The following is a 21,862-nucleotide window of genomic DNA, read 5'->3' on the forward strand; positions in this document are numbered from 1 at the left end:
CTTTGTCTAATTATTTTTTAAGCATTCCGGTCCATAAGAACTGTGGCAGTTCTGAATTACTTAAAAGGACATTAAATTCAAAATTAAATTTTCATGTAGGTTGTACTATTAAAGAAAAAAGTTCCAGTTTACTTCTAATAACAATCTGATCTTTATATTTTGATCTCTTTAATTAAAAACATCACTCTTTTCCATGAAATAGGGTCCAGAGAGTTCATGTGCCTTCGCAACCACAATCCTTTAGAAAAACTTATCAAATAATGTATCTACAAAAATCATTAGATAAGATTTTCTAAAGGATTGTGGGTGACTTCATTTTTGGAAACGCTCCTGCCAGACACACAAACACCACTGTGCTTACCTAGGTATGCTGTTATAGGAAGAAACGAGTTTGATAATAGAAGTCAGAGTTTGTTTTAGATTCCACCCTCTATATGATTTGTTTGACTAGTATTGTCATAGTTGTTGTTGGGTTTTTTTAGAGAACAGGTTGTATAATAATGGTTTTCACATTTACATAATAATAATGGCGTTATCTATACAGTCAGCAGTGGTGCAGTCCCTCTGAATGCACCACTTTACATAGATTCTACCAATGAAAAGCATTTTGGGTCATGACAAGCAAATGAGACTCACTTTGGGCACAATTAGGTACAATAAAGTTTATTTTTAAGACAAGCTGTGAGATTCTTCAGGTCTGCCAAGTTCCTTCTTGCATTAACAAAAGGTAAACTTATATTGAAAGTTAGTTCATCTAGTGGCATTTTCTAAGTTTCTGGATAGGAAGACTAGACCAGCACAATGTAATACAGTGTTTTTCAACCCCAGGCCTCATAAGCCTTAACAAGCCACATATTCATTATATATTATCTAGAGCACAGGTGAAATAATCATCTGAAGGGTGAGAGCAGGTTAGTAACCATGGTTACTGATCCGCTGATTATTTCACCAGTGCTCTAGTTAAGCTATAATGAATATGTGACCTTTTAAGGGTCCTGAGGACTGGAGTTGAGAAAGACTGGTGTAATATATATGATGTAAAGAATGCAGGCTTTATTCATTTTACACTTAGTAATTTCTGTTTAATATAGCAAATAATATGAATTTAAATGGTAGCTTTTCATATTCATACACTGGTATACAAAATATACAGTTTTTTATTAGTTAATCAAATCATTTCCTTTAGACTTGTCTCTTTTAGTTTTTGTATATCACTGTATGTAGTAATTGGAATTTTACATAACTTCTATTTAAATTTGTATTTTATTTATTAGGTACATAGGTCTTAGAGTGTTTTCCCGTGCTAAACAAGGCATTCATTTTGCATTAAGAGTTCTCATGGAATGCAAAAACGTGCTCCCACTCTTCAGCGCAGGAGGGCCCTTGTGTTAAATCATTAGCAAGGTTGGCTCAAGCTTATGTGTATAAAGGGGGCATAGAATTAGTATTTGAAAAGCTCAGTTAGATAACAATCCAAAGGATGGTCATTGTGGGAATGCGTTCACTTGGATAGTCTTAAACCAGGTCTGAATGAGCAGCTTTTCTCTTTGTGTATGTTGATACTTTTACATATATGTTCTGTTTGTTACAGGTTGTTCTTTTTTTACCCCTTTTGTAATTTGGTTGTTTGGGGTCTGCACTGGAAACGCAAGGTTATCTTTATTGTCATCTTCCTCTTTGTTTTATGTATGTAACTGGGTATGTTTCTTTTGTCGTATTCATTTGTATGAACCCTTTCCTGATGATAGAACTTGTATTCCCTGAAACCTATTTTTTTCTTTTTTGTCTACATCTTGAATAATCTATTATCTTAATATACATAACGTACATAACATGCCACTACACGGAATGACGTTTTTCTTTATTTTGCTAAGTAAAAAAAAACCTGTGAACTAAATATTGAAATGTTGATCTTTTGAAGTCATATGCTGTTGCAATAAATACTGGACAAGTTATAAAATACTTTATATGATTGGCTGTGCAGTGAGAGCATCCAGAGAATTGCAGTTTACGTATCTCCTTGTCTATATTGCCTGATTTCTATAGTACAGCAATGCAAGCAAATATGTCTTCAGTCATTTTCAGGATAGACACTTAGATTACAATTGGAGCGTTATTTTGCTTTCCCGCTTGCACGTTAAGGCCTAGATTTAGAGTTTGGCGTTAGCCGTGAAAACCAGCGTTAGAGGCTCCTAACGCTGGTTTTAGGCTACCGCCGGTATTTGGAGTCACTCAAAATAGGGTCTAACGCTCACTTTTCAGCCGCGACTTTTCCATACCGCAGATCCCCTTACGTCAATTGTAATCAACTCGATTACATTTTTTTAACCCCTAATCTGCCGACCGCCACCTACGTTATCCTTATGTACCCCTAAACTGCTGCCCCTAACACCGCCGACCCCTGTATTATATTTATTAACCCCTAATCTGCCCCCCACAACGTCGCCTCCACCTGCCTACACTTATTAACCCCTAATCTGCCGACCGGACCTGAGCGCTACTATAATAAAGTTATTAACCCCTAATCCGCCTCACTAACCCTATAATAAATAGTATTAACCCCGAATCTGCCCTCCCTAACATCGCCGACACCTAACTTCAATTATTAACCCCTAATCTGCCGACCGAATCTCGCCGCTATTCTAATAAATGTATTAACCCCTAAAGCTAAGTCTAACCCTAACACTAACACCCCCCTAAGTTAAATATAATTTAAATCTAACGAAATTAATTAACTCTTATTATATAAATTATTCCTATTTAAAGCTAAATATTTACCTGTAAAATAAATCCTAATATAGCTACAATATAAATTATAATTATATTATAGCTATTTTAGGATTTATATTTATTTTACAGGTAACTTTGTATTTATTTTAACCAGGTACAATAGCTATTAAATAGTTAAGAACAATTTAATAGCTAAAATAGTTAAAATAATTACAAATTTACCTGTAAAAGAAATCCTAACCTAAGTTACAAATAAACCTAACACTAGACTATCAATAAATTAATTAAATAAACTACCTACAATTACCTACAATTAACCTAACACTACACTATCAATAAATTAATTAAATACAATTGCTACAAATAAATACAATTAAATAGACTAGCTAAAGTACAAAAAATAAAAAAAGAGCTAAGTTACAAAAAATAAAAAAATATTTACAAACATAAGAAAAATATTACAACAATTTTAAACTAATTACACCTACTCTAAGCCCCCTAATAAAATAACAAAGCCCCCCAAAATAAAAAAATGCCCTACCCTATTCTAAATTACTAAAGTTCAAAGCTCTTTTACCTTACCAGCCCTGAACAGGGCCCTTTGTGGGGCATGCCCCAAGAAATTCAGCTCTTTTGCCTGTAAAAAAAAACATACAATACCCCCCCCCAACATTACAACCCACCACCCACATACCCCTAATCTAACCCAAACCCCCCTTAAATAAACCTAACACTATGCTCCTGAAGATCATCCTACCTTGTCTTCACCATACCAGGTTCCATGATCGGTCCAGAAGAGCTCCTCCGATGTCCTGATCCAAGCCCAAGCGGGGGGCTGAAGAGGTCCATGATCCGGCTGAAGTCTTCATCCAAGCGGGCCAGAAGAGGTCTTCCATCCGATTGAAGTCTTCATCCAAGCGGCATCCATCCGGAGCGAAGCGGCAGCATCCTGAAGACCTCCACCGCGGAACATCCATCCTGGCCGACGACTGAACGACGAATGACGGTTCCTTTAAATGACGTCATCCAAGATGGCGTCCCTCGAATTCCGATTGGCTGATAGGATTCTATCAGCCAATCGGAATTAAGGTAGGAATATTCTGATTGGCTGATGGAATCAGCCAATCAGAATCAAGTTCAATCCGATTGGCTGATCCAATCAGCCAATCAGATTGAGCTTGCATTCTATTGGCTGATCGGAACAGCCAATAGAATGCGAGCTCAATCTGATTGGCTGATCGGATCAGCCAATGGGATTGAACTTGATTCTGATTGGCTGATTCCATCAGCCAATCAGAATATTCCTACCTTAATTCCGATTGGCTGATAGAATCCTATCAGCCAATCGGAATTCGAGGGACGCCATCTTGGATGACGTCATTTAAAGGAACCGTCATTCGTCGTTCAGTCGTCGGCCAGGATGGATGTTCCGCGGTGGAGGTCTTCAGGATGCTGCCGCTTCGCTCCGGATGGATGCCGCTTGGATGAAGACTTCAATCGGATGGAAGACCTCTTCTGGCCCGCTTGGATGAAGACTTCAGCCGGATCATGGACCTCTTCAGCCCCCCGCTTGGGCTTGGATACGGACATCGGAGGAGCTCTTCTGGACCGATCGGTGAACCTGGTATGGTGAAGACAAGGTAGGATGATCTTCAGGGGCTTAGTGTTAGGTTTATTTAAGGGGGGTTTGGGTTAGATTAGGGGTATGTGGGTGGTGGGTTGTAATGTTGGGGGGGGGTATTGTATGTTTTTTTTTACAGGCAAAAGAGCTGAATTTCTTGGGGCATGCCCCACAAAGGGCCCTGTTCAGGGCTGGTAAGGTAAAAGAGCTTTGAACCTTAGTAATTTAGAATAGGGTAGGGCATTTTTTTATTTTGGGGGGGCTTTGTTATTTTATTAGGGGGCTTAGAGTAGGTGTAATTAGTTTAAAATTGTTGTAATATTTTTCTTATGTTTGTAAATATTTTTTTATTTTTTGTAACTTAGTTCTTTTTTATTTTTTGTACTTTAGCTAGTTTATTTAATTGTATTTATTTGTAGCAATTGTATTTAATTAATTTATTGATAGTGTAGTGTTAGGTTAATTGTAGGTAATTGTAGGTAGTTTATTTAATTAATTTATTGATAGTCTAGTGTTAGGTTTATTTGTAACTTAGGTTAGGATTTCTTTTACAGGTAAATTTGTAATTATTTTAACTATTTTAGCTATTAAATAGTTCTTAACTATTTAATAGCTATTGTACCTGGTTAAAATAAATACAAAGTTACCTGTAAAATAAATATATATCCTAAAATAGCTCTAATATAATTATAATTTATATTGTAGCTATATTAGGATTTATTTTACAGGTAAGTATTTAGCTTTAAATAGGAATAATTTATATAATAAGAGTTAATTAATTTCGTTAGATTTAAATTATATTTAACTTAGGGGGGTGTTAGTGTTAGGGTTAGACTTAGCTTTAGGGGTTAATACATTTATTAGAATAGCGGCGAGATTCGGTCGGCAGATTAGGGGTTAATAATTGAAGTTAGGTGTCGGCGATGTTAGGGAGGGCAGATTAGGGGTTAATACTATTTATGATAGGGTTAGTGAGGCGGGTTAGGGGTTAATAACTTTATTATAGTAGCGCTCAGGTCCGGTCGGCAGATTAGGGGTTAATAAGTGTAGGCAGGTGGAGGCGACGTTGTGGGGGGCAGATTAGGGGTTAATAAATATTATATAGGGGTCGGCGGTGTTAGGGGCAGCTGATTAGGGGTACATAGGGATAATGTAAGTAGCGGCGGTTTACGGAGCGGCAGATTAGGGGTTAATAATAATATGCAGGGGTCAGCAATAGCGGGGGCGGCAGAATAGGGGTTAATAAGTGTAAGGTTAGGGGTGTTTAGACTCGGGGTACATGTTAGAGTGTTAAGTGCAGACGTAGGAAGGGTTACCGCATAGCAAACAATGGGGCTGCGTTAGGAGCTGAACGCGGCTTTTTTGCAGGTGTTTGTTTTTTTTTCAGCTTAAACAGCCCCATTGTTTCCTATGGGGGAATCGTGCACGAGCACGTTTTTGAGGCTGGCCGCGTCCGTAAGCAACTCTGGTATCGAGAGTTGAAGCTGCATTAAAAATGCTCTACGTTCCTTTTTTGGAGCCTAACGCAGCCTTTATGTGGACTCTCGATACCAGAGTTATTTTTATGGTGCGGCCAGAAAAAAGCCGGCATTAGTTTTTCGGGTCGTTACCGACAAAACTCCAAATCTAGGCCTAAGTTTGCTAGAACAAGGTTTTTTGCGTGCGTTGGGTTGCTCTCGTATTATGAGTTGAAAGTAAAAAGTTTGCGTGTGAGCAAAACATAAATATATTTATATGTGTGTACATACTGTATGTATTTATGTTTTATTCTTATATATTCTGTATATATTTAACATTCCAATGTTCGTCACTTACTGGATAATGTATCTGTTATTGTTAATACATATTTCTATATATACAGTATTATATATAAATATATATATATATATATATATATAAAACACAAAAAACCCAGCACTCACTAGCAGATTCACAGCAATGTTTAAAAGCAAAACTGGGGGAAGTCAGTTACATTTGGCGCCAAAGGATCAAGCCCAGGACCACGACAAGGTCTCCCCCTTCCTGGGACCCTAACCAGCACCCACACAATGCATACTTCCAAACAAACCAACTGGGAACCTCCCAGGGTGACACAGGCTTTTGTAACCTCCCCTATGTAAATACAAAACACAGGAATGGACCGCACTCACAGACTGGACAGGGTACACATCCTAAGCCACTGTTAACTCCACAGCCCTGAACACTGACAGACAGCTGCAAAGTTCCCAGCAACCCAGGCAGTTAACCCCCGAGCAACCTGGGTGTCAGGTCCGCAGGGGAGCATTACAATCATTAACACAAAACACAAAAAACCCAGCACTCACTAGCAGATTCACAGCAATGTTTAAAAGCAAAACTGGGGGAAGTCAGTTACATTTGGCGCCAAAGGATCAAGCCCAGGACCACGACAAGGTCTCCCCCTTCCTGGGACCCTAACCAGCACCCACACAATGCATACTTCCAAACAAACCAACTGGGAACCTCCCAGGGTGACACAGGCTTTTGTAACCTCCCCTATGTAAATACAAAACACAGGAATGGACCGCACTCACAGACTGGACTGGGTACACATCCTAAGCCACTGTTAACTCCACAGCCCTGAACACTGACAGACAGCTGCAAAGTTCCCAGCAACCCAGGCAGTTAACCCCCGAGCAACCTGGGTGTCAGGTCCGCAGGGGAGCATTACAACCATGAACACAAAACACAAAAAACCCAGCATTTACTAGCAGATTCACAGCAATGTTTAAAAGCAAAACTGGGGGAAGTCAGTTACATTTGGCGCCAAAGGATCAAGCCCAGGACCACAACAAGGTCTCCCCCTTCCTGGGACCCTAACCAGCACCCACACAATGCATACTTCCAAACAAACCAACTGGGAACCTCCCAGGGTGACACAGGCTTTTGTAACCTCCCCTATGTAAATACAAAACACAGGAATGGACCGCACTCACAGACTGGACAGGGTACACATCCTAAGCCACTGTTAACTCCACAGCCCTGAACACTGACAGACAGCTGCAAAGTTCCCAGCAACCCAGGCAGTTAACCCCCGAGCAACCTGGGTGTCAGGTCCGCAGGGGAGCATTACAATCATTAACACAAAACACAAAAAACCCAGCATTTACTAGCAGATTCACAGCAATGTTTAAAAGCAAAACTGGGGGAAGTCAGTTACATTTGGCGCCAAAGGATCAAGCCCAGGACCACAACAAGGTCTCCCCCTTCCTGGGACCCTAACCAGCACCCACACAATGCATACTTCCAAACAAACCAACTGGGAACCTCCCAGGGTGACACAGGCTTTTGTAACCTCCCCTATGTAAATACAAAACACAGGAATGGACCGCACTCACAGACTGGACTGGGTACACATCCTAAGCCACTGTTAACTCCACAGCCCTGAACACTGACAGACAGCTGCAAAGTTCCCAGCAACCCAGGCAGTTAACCCCCGAGCAACCTGGGTGTCAGGTCCGCAGGGGAGCATTACAATCAATATATATATAACACACACTCCCAATGTGAATCTGCCCTCCTGGGGTCAACCACACAGATCCTCTGTGTAACTATAATACTTCCAACAAAATCAGAGGCAAACCAGGATTTCTTCAAAGCAAAAAAGTCAATTTTATTGACGTTTTGGGGAATAAAACTTCCCTTCTTCAGAACAAAAAATGTGCACTCAAACCGTGCTTAAATACAGTGTAAAACAAACAGGTACTCCCTCTTCATGTGAGAAAAAAGCACCAAAATTACATCATTTCTGGCACAGGCTAGTGTGAACCAGGAAGTTTACAATGTAGAAAATTCAAATGTAAAATATGTGCAAAGCGCATCAGTGTTTGCAACTTTAGATGTGTGTGTGTGTGTTTATGCTAAGGCCCTCTGTAGACCTTTTTATTAATATATATATATATATATATATATATATATATATATATCAATAAATCCCAATTTCTCCAACATAGGTGTGTCCGGTCCACGGCGTCATCCTTACTTGTGGGATATTCTCTTCCCCAACAGGAAATGGCAAAGAGCCCAGCAAAGCTGGTCACATGATCCCTCCTAGGCTCCGCCTTCCCCAGTCATTCTCTTTGCCGTTGCACAGGCAACATCTCCACGGAGATGGCTCAGAGTTTTTTGGTGTTTAAATGTAGTTTTTATTCTTCTATCAAGAGTTTGTTATTTTAAAATAGTGCTGGTATGTACTATTTACTCTGAAACAGAAAAGAGATGAAGATTTCTGTTTGTAAGAGGAAAATGATTTTAGCAACCGTTACTAAAATCGATGGCTGTTTCCACACAGGACTGTTGAGAGGAATTAACTTCAGTTGGGGGAAACAGTGAGCAGACTTTGGCTGCTTGAGGTATGACACTTTTCTAACAAGACTTGGTAATGCTGGAAGCTGTCATTTTCCCTATGGGATCCGGTAAGCCATTTTCTTAATTTTCAATATAAGAATAAAAGGGCTTCACAAGGGCTTTAAAGACTGGTAGACATTTTTCTGGGCCAAAACGATTACTTTATAAGCATATTTAATGGTTTATAACTTTGGAGAGTTATTTTAATCTTGGGAATTTTATTAAAAAAAACGGCAGGCACTGTATTGGACACCTTTTTCACTGGGGGCCTTTTCTAGTCATAGGCAGAGCCTCATTTTCGCGCCACTAATGCGCAGTTATTTTTGAGAAGCAAGGCATGCAGATGCATGTGTGAGGAGTGCGGATCCACTGAAAAAGCTTATTGAAGGCGTCATTTGGTATCGTATTCCCCTCTGGGCTTGGCTGGGTCTCAGCAAAGCAGATACCAGGGACTGTATAGGGGTTAAATGTAAAAACGGCTCCGGTTCCCTTATTTTAAGAGTTAAAGCTTTCAAATTTGGTGTGCAATACTTTTAAGGCTTTATGACACTGTGGTGAAATTTTGGTGAATTTTGAACATTTCCTTCATACTTTTGCGTATATTCAGTAAAAAAGTGTGTTCAGTTTAAAATTTAAAGAGACAGTAACGGTTTTATTTTAAAACGTTTTTTTGTGCTTTGTTATCAAGTTTATGCCTATTAACATGTCTGAACTATCAGATAGACGATGTTCTGTATGTTCGGAAGCCAAGGTTCCTCTCCATTTAAATATATGTGATGAATGTGACAAACAAAGTAGGGACAATGATGCCACTGATAATAATGTTGCCCAAATTGATTCCTTAAGTGAGGGGAGTAAGCATGGTACTGCATCATCTCCTTCTATGTCTACACCAGTCTTGCCCACTCAGGAGGTCCCTAGTGAATCTAGTGCGCCAATCCTCCTTACTATGCAACAATTAACGGCTGTAATGGATAATTCTATTAAAAACATTTTAGCCAAAATGCCCACTTATCAGCGAAAGCGCGACTGCTCTGTTTTAGATACTGAAGAGCATGAGGACGCTGATGATAATGGTTCTGACATGCCCTTACACCAGTCTGAAGGGGCTAGGGAGGTTTTGTCTGAGGGAGAAATTTCAGATTCAGGAAAAATTTCTCAACAAGCTGAACCTGACGTTATTACATTTAAATTTAAATTGGAACATCTCTGCGCTCTGCTTAAGGAGGTGTTATCTACTCTGGATGATTGTGACAATTTGGTCATTCCAGAGAAATTATGTAAGATGGACAGGTTCCTAGAGGTCCCGGTGCCCCCAGAAGCTTTTCCTATACCCAAGCGGGTGGCGGACATTGTAAATAAAGAATGGGAAAGGCCCGGCATACCTTTTGTCCCTCCCCCTATATTTAAGAAATTATTTCCTATGGTCGACCCCAGGAAGGACTTATGGCAGACAGTCCCCAAGGTCGAGGGGGCGGTTTCTACTCTAAACAAACGCACCACTATCCCTATAGAAGATAGTTGTGCTTTCAAAGATCCTATGGATAAAAAATTAGAGGGTTTGCTTAAAAAGATGTTTGTTCAGCAAGGTTACCTTCTACAACCAATTTCATGCATTGTTCCTGTCACTACAGCAGCGTGTTTCTGGTTCGAGGAACTAGAAAAGTCGCTCAATCAAGCATCCTCTTATGAGGAGGTTATGGACAGAGTTCAAGCACTTAAGTTGGCTAACTCTTTTACCTTAGACGCCACTTTGCAATTAGCTAGATTAGCGGCGAAAAATTCAGGTTTTGCTATTGTGGCGCGCAGAGCGCTTTGGCTGAAGTCTTGGTCAGCGGATGTGTCCTCCAAGAACAGATTGCTCAACATCCCTTTCAAGGGGAAAACGCTGTTTGGCCCTGACTTGAAAGAGATTATTTCAGACATCACTGGGGGAAAGGGCCACGCCCTTCCTCAGGATAGGTCTTTTAAGGCTAAAAATAAAACAAATTTTCGTCCCTTTCGCAGAAACGGACCAGCCTCAAATTCTACATCCTCTAAGCAAGAGGGTAATTCTTCTCAAACCAAGCCAGCCTGGAGACTGATGCAAGGCTGGAACAAAGGTAAGCAGGCCAAGAAGCCCGCTACCGCTACCAAGACAGCATGAGATGCTGGCCCCCGATCCGGGACCGGATCTGGTGGGGGGCAGACTCTCTCTCTTCGCTCAGGCTTGGGCAAGAGATGTTCAGGATCCTTAGGCGCTAGAAATAGTTTCTCAAGGTTATCTCCTGGAATTCAAGGAACTACCCCCAAGGGGAAGGTTCCACAGGTCTCAATTGTCTTCAGACCAAATAAAAAGACAGGCATTCTTACATTGTGTAGAAGACCTGTTAAAAATGGGAGTGATTCATCCTGTTCCATTAGGAGAACAAGGGATGGGGTTTTACTCCAACCTGTTCATAGTTCCCAAAAAAGAGGGAACATTCAGGCCAATTTTGGATCTCAAGATCCTAAACAAATTTCTCAAGGTCCCATCGTTCAAGATGGAAACCATTCGGACAATTCTTCCTACCATCCAGGAAGGTCAATTCATGACCACGGTGGATTTAAAGGATGCGTATCTACATATTCCTATCCACAAGGAACATCATCGGTTCCTAAGATTCGCCTTTCTGGACAAGCATTACCAGTTTGTGGCACTTCCATTCGGACTAGCCACTGCTCCAAGAATTTTCACAAAGGTACTAGGGTCCCTTCTAGCGGTGCTAAGGCCAAGGGGCATTGCAGTAGTACCCTACTTGGACGACATACTGATTCAAGCGTCGTCTCTACCACAAGCAAAGGCTCATACGGACATTGTCCTAGCCTTTCTCAGATCTCACGGGTGGAAAGTGAACGTAGAAAAAAGTTCTCTATTCCCGTCAACAAGAGTTCCCTTCTTGGGAACAATAATAGACTCCTTGGAAATGAAGATTTTTCTGACAGAAGCCAGAAAGTCAAAACTTCTAAAGCTCTTGTCAAGTACTTCATTCTGTTCTTCTTCCTTCCATAGCGCAGTGCATGGAAGTAATAGGTTTGATGGTTGCGGCAATGGACATAGTTCCTTTTGCGCGAATTCATCTAAGACCATTACAACTGTGCATGCTCAGACAGTGGAATGGGGATTATACAGATTTGTCCCTGACGATCCAAGTAGATCAGAGGACCAGAGATTCACTCCGTTGGTGGCTGACCCTGGACAACCTGTCCCAAGGGATGAGCTTCAGAAGACCAGAGTGGGTCATTGTAACGACCGACGCCAGCCTGGTGGGCTGGGGCGCGGTCTGGAAACACCTGAAGGCTCAGGGTCTATGGTCTCGGGAAGAATCTCTTCTCCCGATAAACATTCTGGAACTGAGAGCGATATTCAATGCTCTCAAGGCTTGGCCTCAACTAGCAAAGGCCAAATTCATAAGGTTTCAATCAGACAACATGACGACTGTTGCATATATCAACCATCAGGGGGGAACAAGGAGTTCCCTGGCGATGGAAGAAGTGACCAAAGTAATTCAATGGGCGGAGCTTCACTCCTGCCACTTGTCTGCAATCCACATCCCAGGAGTGGAAAATTGGGAAGCGGATTTTCTGAGTCGTCAGACATTTCATCCGGGGGAGTGGGAACTCCATCCGGAAATCTTTGCCCAAATAACTCAATTATGGGGCATTCCAGACATGGATCTGATGGCGTCTCGTCAGAACTTCAAGGTTCCTTGCTACGGGTCCAGATCCAGGGATCCCAAGGCGACTCTAGTAGATGCACTAGTAGCGCCCTGGACCTTCAACCTAGCTTATGTGTTCCCACCGTTTCCTCTCATTCCCAGGCTGGTAGCCAGGATCAATCAAGAGAGGGCTTCGGTGATCTTGATAGCTCCTGCGTGGCCACGCAGAACTTGGTATGCAGACCTGGTGAATATGTCATCGGCTCCACCATGGAAGCTACCTTTGAGACGGGACCTTCTTGTTCAAGGTCCGTTCGAACATCCGAATCTGGCATCACTCCAACTGACTGCTTGGAGATTGAACGCTTGATTTTATCAAAGCGTGGGTTCTCAGATTCTGTCATTGATACTCTTATTCAGGCTAGAAAGCCTGTAACTAGAAAGATTTACCATAAAGTATGGAAGAAATATATATGTTGGTGCGAATCGAAAGGATTCCCATGGAACAGGGTAAAAATTCCTAAGATTCTATCCTTTCTACAAGAGGGTTTGGAGAAAGGATTATCTGCAAGTTCTTTGAAGGGACAGATTTCTGCTTTATCTGTTTTACTTCACAAGAAGCTGGCGGCTGTGCCAGATGTTCAGGCTTTTGTTCAGGCTCTGGTTAGAATCAAGCCTGTTTACAAACCTTTGACTCCTCCTTGGAGTCTCAATTTAGTTCTTTCAGTTCTTCAAGGGGTTCCGTTTGAACCCTTACATTCCGTAGATATTAAGTTATTATCTTGGAAAGTTTTGTTTTTGGTTGCAATTTCTTCTGCTAGAAGAGTTTCAGAGTTATCTGCTCTGCAGTGTTCTCCTCCTTATCTGGTGTTCCATGCAGATAAGGTGGTTTTGCGTACTAAACCTGGTTTTCTTCCGAAAGTTGTTTCTAACAAAAATATTAACCAGGAGATAGTTGTGCCTTCTTTGTGTCCGAATCCAGTTTCAGAGAAGGAACGTTTGTTGCACAATTTGGATGTAGTTCGGGCTCTAAAATTCTATTTAGAGGCTACAAAGGATTTCAGACAAACATCTTCCTTGTTTGTTGTTTATTCTGGTAAAAGGAGAGGTCAAAAAGCAACTGCTACCTCTCTCTCTTTTTGGCTTAAAAGCATCATCAGATTGGCTTATGAGACTGCCGGACGGCAGCCTCCTGAAAGAATCACAGCTCATTCCACTAGGGCTGTGGCTTCCACATGGGCCTTCAAGAACGAGGCTTCTGTTGACCAGATATGTAAGGCAGCGACTTGGTCTTCACTGCACACTTTTACCAAATTTTACAAATTTGATACTTTTGCTTCTTCTGAGGCTATTTTTGGGAGAAAGGTTTTGCAAACCGTGGTGCCTTCCATCTAGGTGACCTGATTTGCTCCCTCCCATCATCCGTGTCCTAAAGCTTTGGTATTGGTTCCCACAAGTAAGGATGACGCCGTGGACCGGACACACCTATGTTGGAGAAAACAGAATTTATGTTTACCTGATAAATTACTTTCTCCAACGGTGTGTCCGGTCCACGGCCCGCCCTGGTTTTTTAATCAGGTCTGATGATTTAATTTCTCTAACTACTGTCACCACGGTATCATATGATTTCTCCTATGCAAATATTCCTCCTTTACGTCGGTCGAATGACTGGGGAAGGCGGAGCCTAGGAGGGATCATGTGACCAGCTTTGCTGGGCTCTTTGCCATTTCCTGTTGGGGAAGAGAATATCCCACAAGTAAGGATGACGCCGTGGACCGGACACACCGTTGGAGAAAGTAATTTATCAGGTAAACATAAATTCTGTTTTTCAGGTGCACTCACTATACCTTCTTTTAACAATAGCCAGGGTGCTGCGTGCAAAACATACAATAATCCTTTTATCTCTTTAAGAAGAAAAGCTTCACTCACCGGTCTTGAGAATGATATACTTTATTCAAAGTCTCATCAAATCAGCTCATAGCTGCATAAATACCCTCAGACGTTTCGGTACCAAACTGGCACCTTTTTCAATGGGTAGTTTCAGTATCATTCAGGGAACATTTGGAGATACTAAAACTACCAATTGAAAAAGGTGCCAGTTTGGTACCGAAACGCCTGGGGGTATTTATGCAGCTATGAGCTGATTTGATGAGACTTTGAATATAGTATATCATTCTCAAGACCGGTGAGTGCAGCGTTTTCTTCTTAAAGAGGATAAAAGGATTATATTTCTATATATTTATACAGTGTATATATATATATATATATATATATATATATATATATATATATATATATATATATATAAAAAACACATGAAACTTCTTCATATCTTTGAGCCCTTATAACTTTTTTAATGCTATTTCTTTAAATAATTTCTTTTTCAGACAGTGTTAATATGAGTATAACTGTACCTTTAAATGTATTTTAGATGTGTTTTGTGCAACTTTTTTGTCTCATGTAGCGGTTAACCTGCACTCTGAAGTTGTGCTAACCCAACACACGTTTAATTCCATTGCGCTCAATCGAACGTGTTTACTTTCAGCTTGCAATACACGCACTATTTCCGTAGTTTGCAAAGAGCCGAGAAATACCTCATATTGATTACATAGAAAATCCAAAGAAATTTCCAGCACCTGGGATCAGGGAGGTGTGCAAGCTTCAAGGGTACTGTACAATACCCAAATAAGCATAAATCACAAAAAAGAAGCAGCACCACAAAAATATCTTCAACAGATTTATTTGTGCAAACTGCACAGTATCAAGGCCAGACCACAAAATAGCAACGTTTCAGACTTAGTCCTTAATCATGCATAGTTACACCTAAAGTTAATACAGCTTAAATACACCTATAAACCACACCCACCATACATCATACCTGTAGCACACCTGACATAATGCCATCTAGTGGTCATTAACAAAATTACAGTAACAGAATATCAATGTCAGTCTAACAACATACAACTAATATTTAATCGGCAAGATTATACATAATTTCCCTAGAGCACAATACAATTATGTGATACAGAATCCCATCAATCACTACAGTTAATGTGGCGTAACCCCTTAAAGGCATAGAGACCAGTCAAGCTCCCTATTCATCCCCTTTGGGTACATGGTATCTAATTTACTAATCCAAAAGACTTCTCTTATTTTTAACCTCTTGGTTCTATCCCCACCTCGTCTAAGGTGTCCAACCTGTTCCAAATTATATTTGAAACCTCAACTGAGTTAAATTGTGCCCTGCAGATAAAAAATGATTGGCAAGTAAGGCGTCTAATTTTTTTGTTCTTATACTACCTTTATGCTGATTTATCCGTTCACGGACTGTGCGGGTGGTCTCCCCAACATACCCCATCCCACAAGGGCATTTGATGTAATATACCGCAAAGTCAGTGTTGCAAGTATAGTGTCCCCTGATGTCGAATTTTTTACCTGTACTAGGATGACTAAATGTAGGGCCCTTGATTATATTATTGCAGTTGGAACAACCAAGGCATGGAAAACAGCCCAAGTTCTTTTTGCCAATATAGCCTTGCACATATTGATTACATGCTACAGTTAGTGTGCCACTCGTAATCTAGCCCTAAATGGTAAAATTTTATTGTTCCACTAAAGAGTTACAATTAGAAACTAAAGAAAAGAGGGGGATGCTCGCTTAAAATCAACTATTTGAAAGTATGTTTTAATAGCAAAATATTAAAATAGTAAAAGCAAGCTGGGGCAAAGGTGGAATTAAAAAGGGGAATAAGGAAATAAGATAGATATAAGTAAGTGAGGGAAGATGTATATGCAGTACATTATGATGTTAACCATAATAAAACATGTTAATTAACAGAGCCAATTTCAAGAGACATAGTTATATATAGCACCCAATCACCAGCGAGGTCCCATTAGTAAGTTTTTTTAAAATCACATGCTCTGTGTGAACCATTAAGGTTTCATTTTGACTTCCACAGGCTTTTCATACAATATGATAAATGTTTGTAAGCGCAACCAATATATTTTCATTTTCAGATCTTAATAACTAGATTATTGGAAATGCAAGAGTTTAATTCTTACCAATTCACCAAAAATAAAAGAATGAAAATGCAACTTGCCTCTGTATAGGTAGCACTAGTGTAAACCTTTTTAAGCATTACTGTTGTGCTGATAGTGTAAAGTAATGGTTTAATGTTCCTGGGCACGTGAAAATTCTAAACATAGAAAGTAAAAAAACAAAGAAGCCAGCTATTAGCATACACTCTTGCATTTAAGCGCTGTAGAAATAATGAAGACAGTGCCCATAGAATTTGATTTATCAGACACCTAAGGGGTTGAAGTAATCAAATGATGGTGCTTATTGACCTGGACAAATTTTAGCAGCATGAACATAGATGCTGATGTGTATAGAATAATGAATGTCTGCTGCAGTATGTAGAGACATTATCCTTTTTATTATGGCGCTTCATCATTATTTCAATATCCATTGTAGTAGAGCTCACATTGAACCATCTGCTATTTATTTGTGTTTTTAAGCATATTACAAACCTAGTGTATTCTATATAATGAAATGAATGGGACAAAAACAGTAATACAATCAATGAAAGGATTTTTAAGCCACCCAAAAATACTGCACTACTTTTATGCCATTAAGCATAATTTATCACATATTGCTTTCCTACCATATAGTTTGGAGGAGGAGGGGGCAAAAAAATAAAATGCCCTGTAATTGCTTGTTGAACACGTGATGTACATAATTTTAAATATGGTGACTCAAGTGGGTGCTTATTTTTTAACTAAAAAAATAAAACTTTTTTCTTTCTTAATATAAGGAGAGTCCACGGCATCATTCCTTACTGTTGGGAAATAATTAACCTGGCCACAAGGAGGATGCAAAGACACCCCAGACAAAGGCTTAAATACCCCTCCCACTTCCCCCATCCCCCAGTCATTCTTTGCCTTTTGTCACAGGAGCATGGCAGAGAAGTGTCAGAAGATTTCAGAGTAGTTCCTAAGGAAGGGTATCTGTCCTTTGATATGGGACTGGCGTTTTAAGTAGTCTTGTCAGCCTCTCAGTAAGAGCGTTGACGAAAGTTAGAGTCTGGAGATGCAGGTAGAGTCTTTCTGCGAACCCATCCATACTACCTGCTAACAGCTCCTAAGCAATCAGTGTTGACGAGTTTCACTGCCTGCTTGGTTTCTCACTCAAGTCCGTGTCAGGAGCGATGCTACAAGACTGTCACACTTGAGAGGCTGTGTTTCTGTTCCACAGCATGGATTCTGGTAAGATCATTTAAATTTTTACATATGTTGAAAATGCTAGAAGACAGGGTCACAGTGTGGCTCCTTTTATCTTAATAGAATTAAGGGTTAATATCTTCTGAGGGGGATTATTGAACAGTGGGAATTAATCAACTGTGATGCTTTGATTTTAGCTGCTTTATGTGTGAGATTTTATTGGGCTCATAGGCTGTCTGTTATGTAGTTGGAATGCACTGGTTTTTACTTTCACTTTGAGTGCTGCGCAGCTTGTAGCTTAGCACGCTTTTTCTCATAGCAGGGGCGGTCCTGCCTTGTGCACCATGTGACCAGGAGTGGTCTCGCTTTCATTTCCTCTTTCCTGACTGAGCTGGCTGTTGGAGAAGACGCTATTTCTCTACATTGTCTGGGTCTAGGAGGTGGTGAGTGCCCCAGCTATTGAGAGTATAAAGGTGCCATTTTTTGAGAAATAAAGATAATTTATTTTCTGTGTCCTGCTGTCATTAGCTTAAGCTATTGAGAATTCTGAGATATTAGAGTACTCCCTCTATTCCAAATAGTAATACATGTTTATATTGTGAGGAGGCCTTGGTATGCCCGCCCTCTCAACTATGTTCCACGTGCCTTGACATCGTTATTCGGTAACCCTTTTAGTACTTTTATATATAATTAAAGTGAAGCGCTGAGCTTTACCTAAAACAAGCCACTCTGTGTTAACTATCTCCTTCCTAGATAGTTATGTGTTAAATTTACAATTACGTTTCTTGAGGGCGCTTAAAGCGTTTAGGTTCAAACTCTGAAAAAAGAAATGTCGCTATCCTCTATTTCGTTACAGAAAATAAGTAACTTTTAAAGATATTCTTAAACTAACATATAGAAAAAGGGACATGTGTTTATCCTGTGGATAATTAGAACATGTGAACTAAGTTAATCCTTATATACCTTAACTGATATAGCAGAAATATAAGAGGAGAATACATATACCTTTAGAATAAATTTATTTTTTATGCCAATAAATTTATTCTAAAGGTATATGTATTCTCCTCTTATCCCGTTTTTATCCCGTGGATGTTCTAATTATCCACAGGATAAACACATGTCCCTTTTTCTATATGTTGATTTAAGAATATCTCTAAAAGTTACTTATTTTCTGTAACGAAATAGAGGATAGCGACATATCATAAGGTGTGGAGAACCTACTTATTCTGGTGTGAAGAGCATGGATTTTCCTGGCATAAAGTTAAGGTTGCCAGGATCCTGTCGTTTCTCCAGGATGGACTAGAGAAGGGCCTTTTTGCCAGTTTCCCTGAGGGGACAGATTTCACCCCTGTCTGTTTTACTGCACAAGAGGCTCTCAGGCCTTCCAGATGTACAGTCCTTTGTTAAGACTCTGATTTGGAACAGACCTGTGTTTAGATCTAAGGCTCCTCCTTGGAGTCTAAATCTTGTTCTTAAAGTTTTGCAACGGGCTCCGTTTGAGCCTATGTATGAAATTGACAATAAATTGTTGTCCTGGAAGGTTCTTTTTCTACTGATTATTGCTTCTGCCCGCAGAGTATCTGAGATTGCTGCCTTGCAATGTGAGCCTCCTTATCTGGTGTTCCATTCTGATAAGGCTGTCCTACGTACTAGTTAGGTTTTCTTCCTAACGTCGTGTCAGACCGTAATTTCAATCAAGAGATTGTGGTTCCTTCCTTGTGTCCCAATCCTTCTTCTGTGAAGGTATGTTTGCTTCATAATTTGGATGTGGTTCGCACCTTGAAGTTCTATCTTCATGCTACTAAGGATTTTAGACAAACTTCTTCCTTGTTTGTCATCTATTCTGGGAAGTGTAAGGGTCAGAAGGTCTCTTCAACTTCCTTATCTTTTGGGTTAAGGAGTGTTAATCTGCTTTGCTTATGAGATAGCGGGACATAAACCTCCTCAGAGGATTACGACTCATTCTACTAGAGCAGTGTCTTCCTCTTGTGCCTTTAAGAACCAGGCCTCTTTGGATCAGATTTATAAGGCGGCTACCTGGTCCTTCTTACTTTTTCTAAATCTTACAAGTTTGATGCAGGCTGTGGTGCCCTCAGATTAGGGTCCGCCTCTCTTTGTTTCCCTCCCGTTATCATTCAGTGTTCTCTAGAGCTCGGGTATGTTTCCCAACACTAAGGAATGATGCCAAGGACTCTCCTTATATTAAGAAGGAAAACATAAATTATGCTTACCAGATAATTTTATTTCCTTCTGTATAAGGAGAGTCCACGGTCCCCACTCGTGTTCTCCGATGGGTGGCCCTCTAAATTATATTTTTCTTCTGACGCCATTTATACCCTGATATTTCTCCTACTGTTCCTTGTTTCCTCTGCAGAATGATTGGGGGATGAGGGAAGTGGGAGGGGTATTTAAGCTTTTGACTGGGGTGTCTTTGCCTCCTCCTGGTGGCTATGTTCAGTATTTCCCAACAGTAAGGAATGATGCTGTGGACTCTCCTTATACAGAAGGAAATTAAATGATCTGGTAAGCATAATTTATGTTTTTGCCAGAGACTGGGCATATTTGTCCCCTTGACCCCCTCCGGAAGACCACAACTGTATATGTAAGGTGAAATTAAATTATAACTTCCAGTTATGGAAATATACCCACAAACCAACTCTCTTTATGAAGTATGAGGTGCTGGGTGGAGCTATTCTGTAAACCTTTTCATATACATTATGTAAAAAAAATCAGTTATTTTCAGTAGTAGTAATGGGAACTTTTAAACACTTAAATTACTTGGCATACAAGCATATTTGTGAGTAATTCATGTATATTTATATTTCTTCTTCCAGAGTCTGGAAGTCCGGAGTCCAGGGTAAATGCAATACATTATTTAGTTCATAAACTTCCAGAGAAGAACAGAGAAATGCTGGATGTCCTAATTAAGCATTTAGCAAAGTAAGTTACTTACCTGCATGTTTTAACAGTAATTATTATTCTGATGGTCTGTTGTTGGTCTATGGGTAAATAGATTAGATGTTAAGGCCTAATTCTTAATCTTTCATTAATTGAACATTAAAAACATTTTATTGGCATATTATTGAGGTGACTCTCCTTCAGATACCTGCAGTGTAACTTAGGTTCCATAATGGCAGCACCCATAATTAGAGGGATTTGCATGAAATGTATTTAGTGTCCTTTAAATCCGTCACACAACAGTCACAAAAAATAATGAGAAAAGTAAATGTAACAAAGTTCTTAATAGAAATGCATCTGAGGTGCTACAACCCCATAGGGTGAAAAAACTATGAACTCCTACAACAACAACAAAAATCCTCACATTATGAAAAGACAAAGAAAATAAATGTTTCTTTCATAAGGTGGAGAGACTCCACAACCCATTACTCCTGGGAATTCAACTCTGCCTCCTGGCCACTAAGAGGAGGCAAAGATACCTGACACTTTACAGGCTTTTAATCCCTCTCACCTCTGTGATATCTCAATCTTAATATTTGCCGTTCAGGAGGAAGTTTAAGAAGTGAGGTGCCCCAGTTTCTTCATGAACAAAAAAGGGTTCTCAAACCTACGTGAGATCTTTTCTCCTTCTCAGAATTCCTGGATTCACATAGAGGGGCGCGTCAGAATATTTAGACAGTGAATGTAATTCTCCTGCGGGAGTTTATCACTATCTTACTGGAAGTGTTGCAGGGGCTGGTCTCTAGCCTCCTCCTGTTGGCTCGTGGTCGTACTCTTTGGGATATCCGCTGCTGTGGCCTGCACAACACTGGATGAGCTCTCTCATGACAGCAGTTTCTTTCTGCACCTGAGTAAGCACAGCAGATGGGTGCTGTTCGGGTAAGTAAATGAGGCACTCACATAGCCAACGGACTATTAGCAGGTACATACTGTACATCATTCTTTGTACATCATTGCCAGGGGACACTTAGGTATCGCAGTGACACATATACCTAATTATATTAGTTTTCCCCTCACATATTTTTTGTATTTAATATATATTGAGGGCAAGGTAATGGTATATATCAGAGTAATCTACCACATATTATAATGTTAAACTAGTTGTTCGCTCACATATTTATTACTACTAATATGTTATGGGACCAAGGTGTCTTTGTGTAAAGTTGGCACTTTCTCTGTATGACTTTGTAGCCTATCTTTTTTTTCTGTGGCAAAAGCCTTCTCTGCAGAGGTGGCATAAACATTTCCTCAGTGAACTTTTAAGCCGCGCTGCAGAGACACGCTCACTTGC

The 21,862-nt window shown here is 40.2% G+C and overlaps 1 protein-coding gene across 3 annotated transcripts in view; it reads left to right on the forward strand.

Moving 5' to 3' along the window:
* Positions 1-21,862, forward strand: part of ARHGAP10 (Rho GTPase activating protein 10) — a 784,460-nt gene that overhangs the window by 448,710 nt on the left and 313,888 nt on the right. For all 3 annotated transcript variants that reach the window (XM_053703724.1, XM_053703722.1, XM_053703725.1), the window contains exon 17: positions 20,448-20,553. In XM_053703724.1, coding sequence (XP_053559699.1) covers positions 20,448-20,553 — 106 coding nt within the window. The remainder of the gene's footprint in view (positions 1-20,447; positions 20,554-21,862) is intronic.

Source organism: Bombina bombina, chromosome 2 (genome assembly GCF_027579735.1).
Source record: "Bombina bombina isolate aBomBom1 chromosome 2, aBomBom1.pri, whole genome shotgun sequence".
NCBI lineage: Eukaryota > Metazoa > Chordata > Amphibia > Anura > Bombinatoridae > Bombina > Bombina bombina.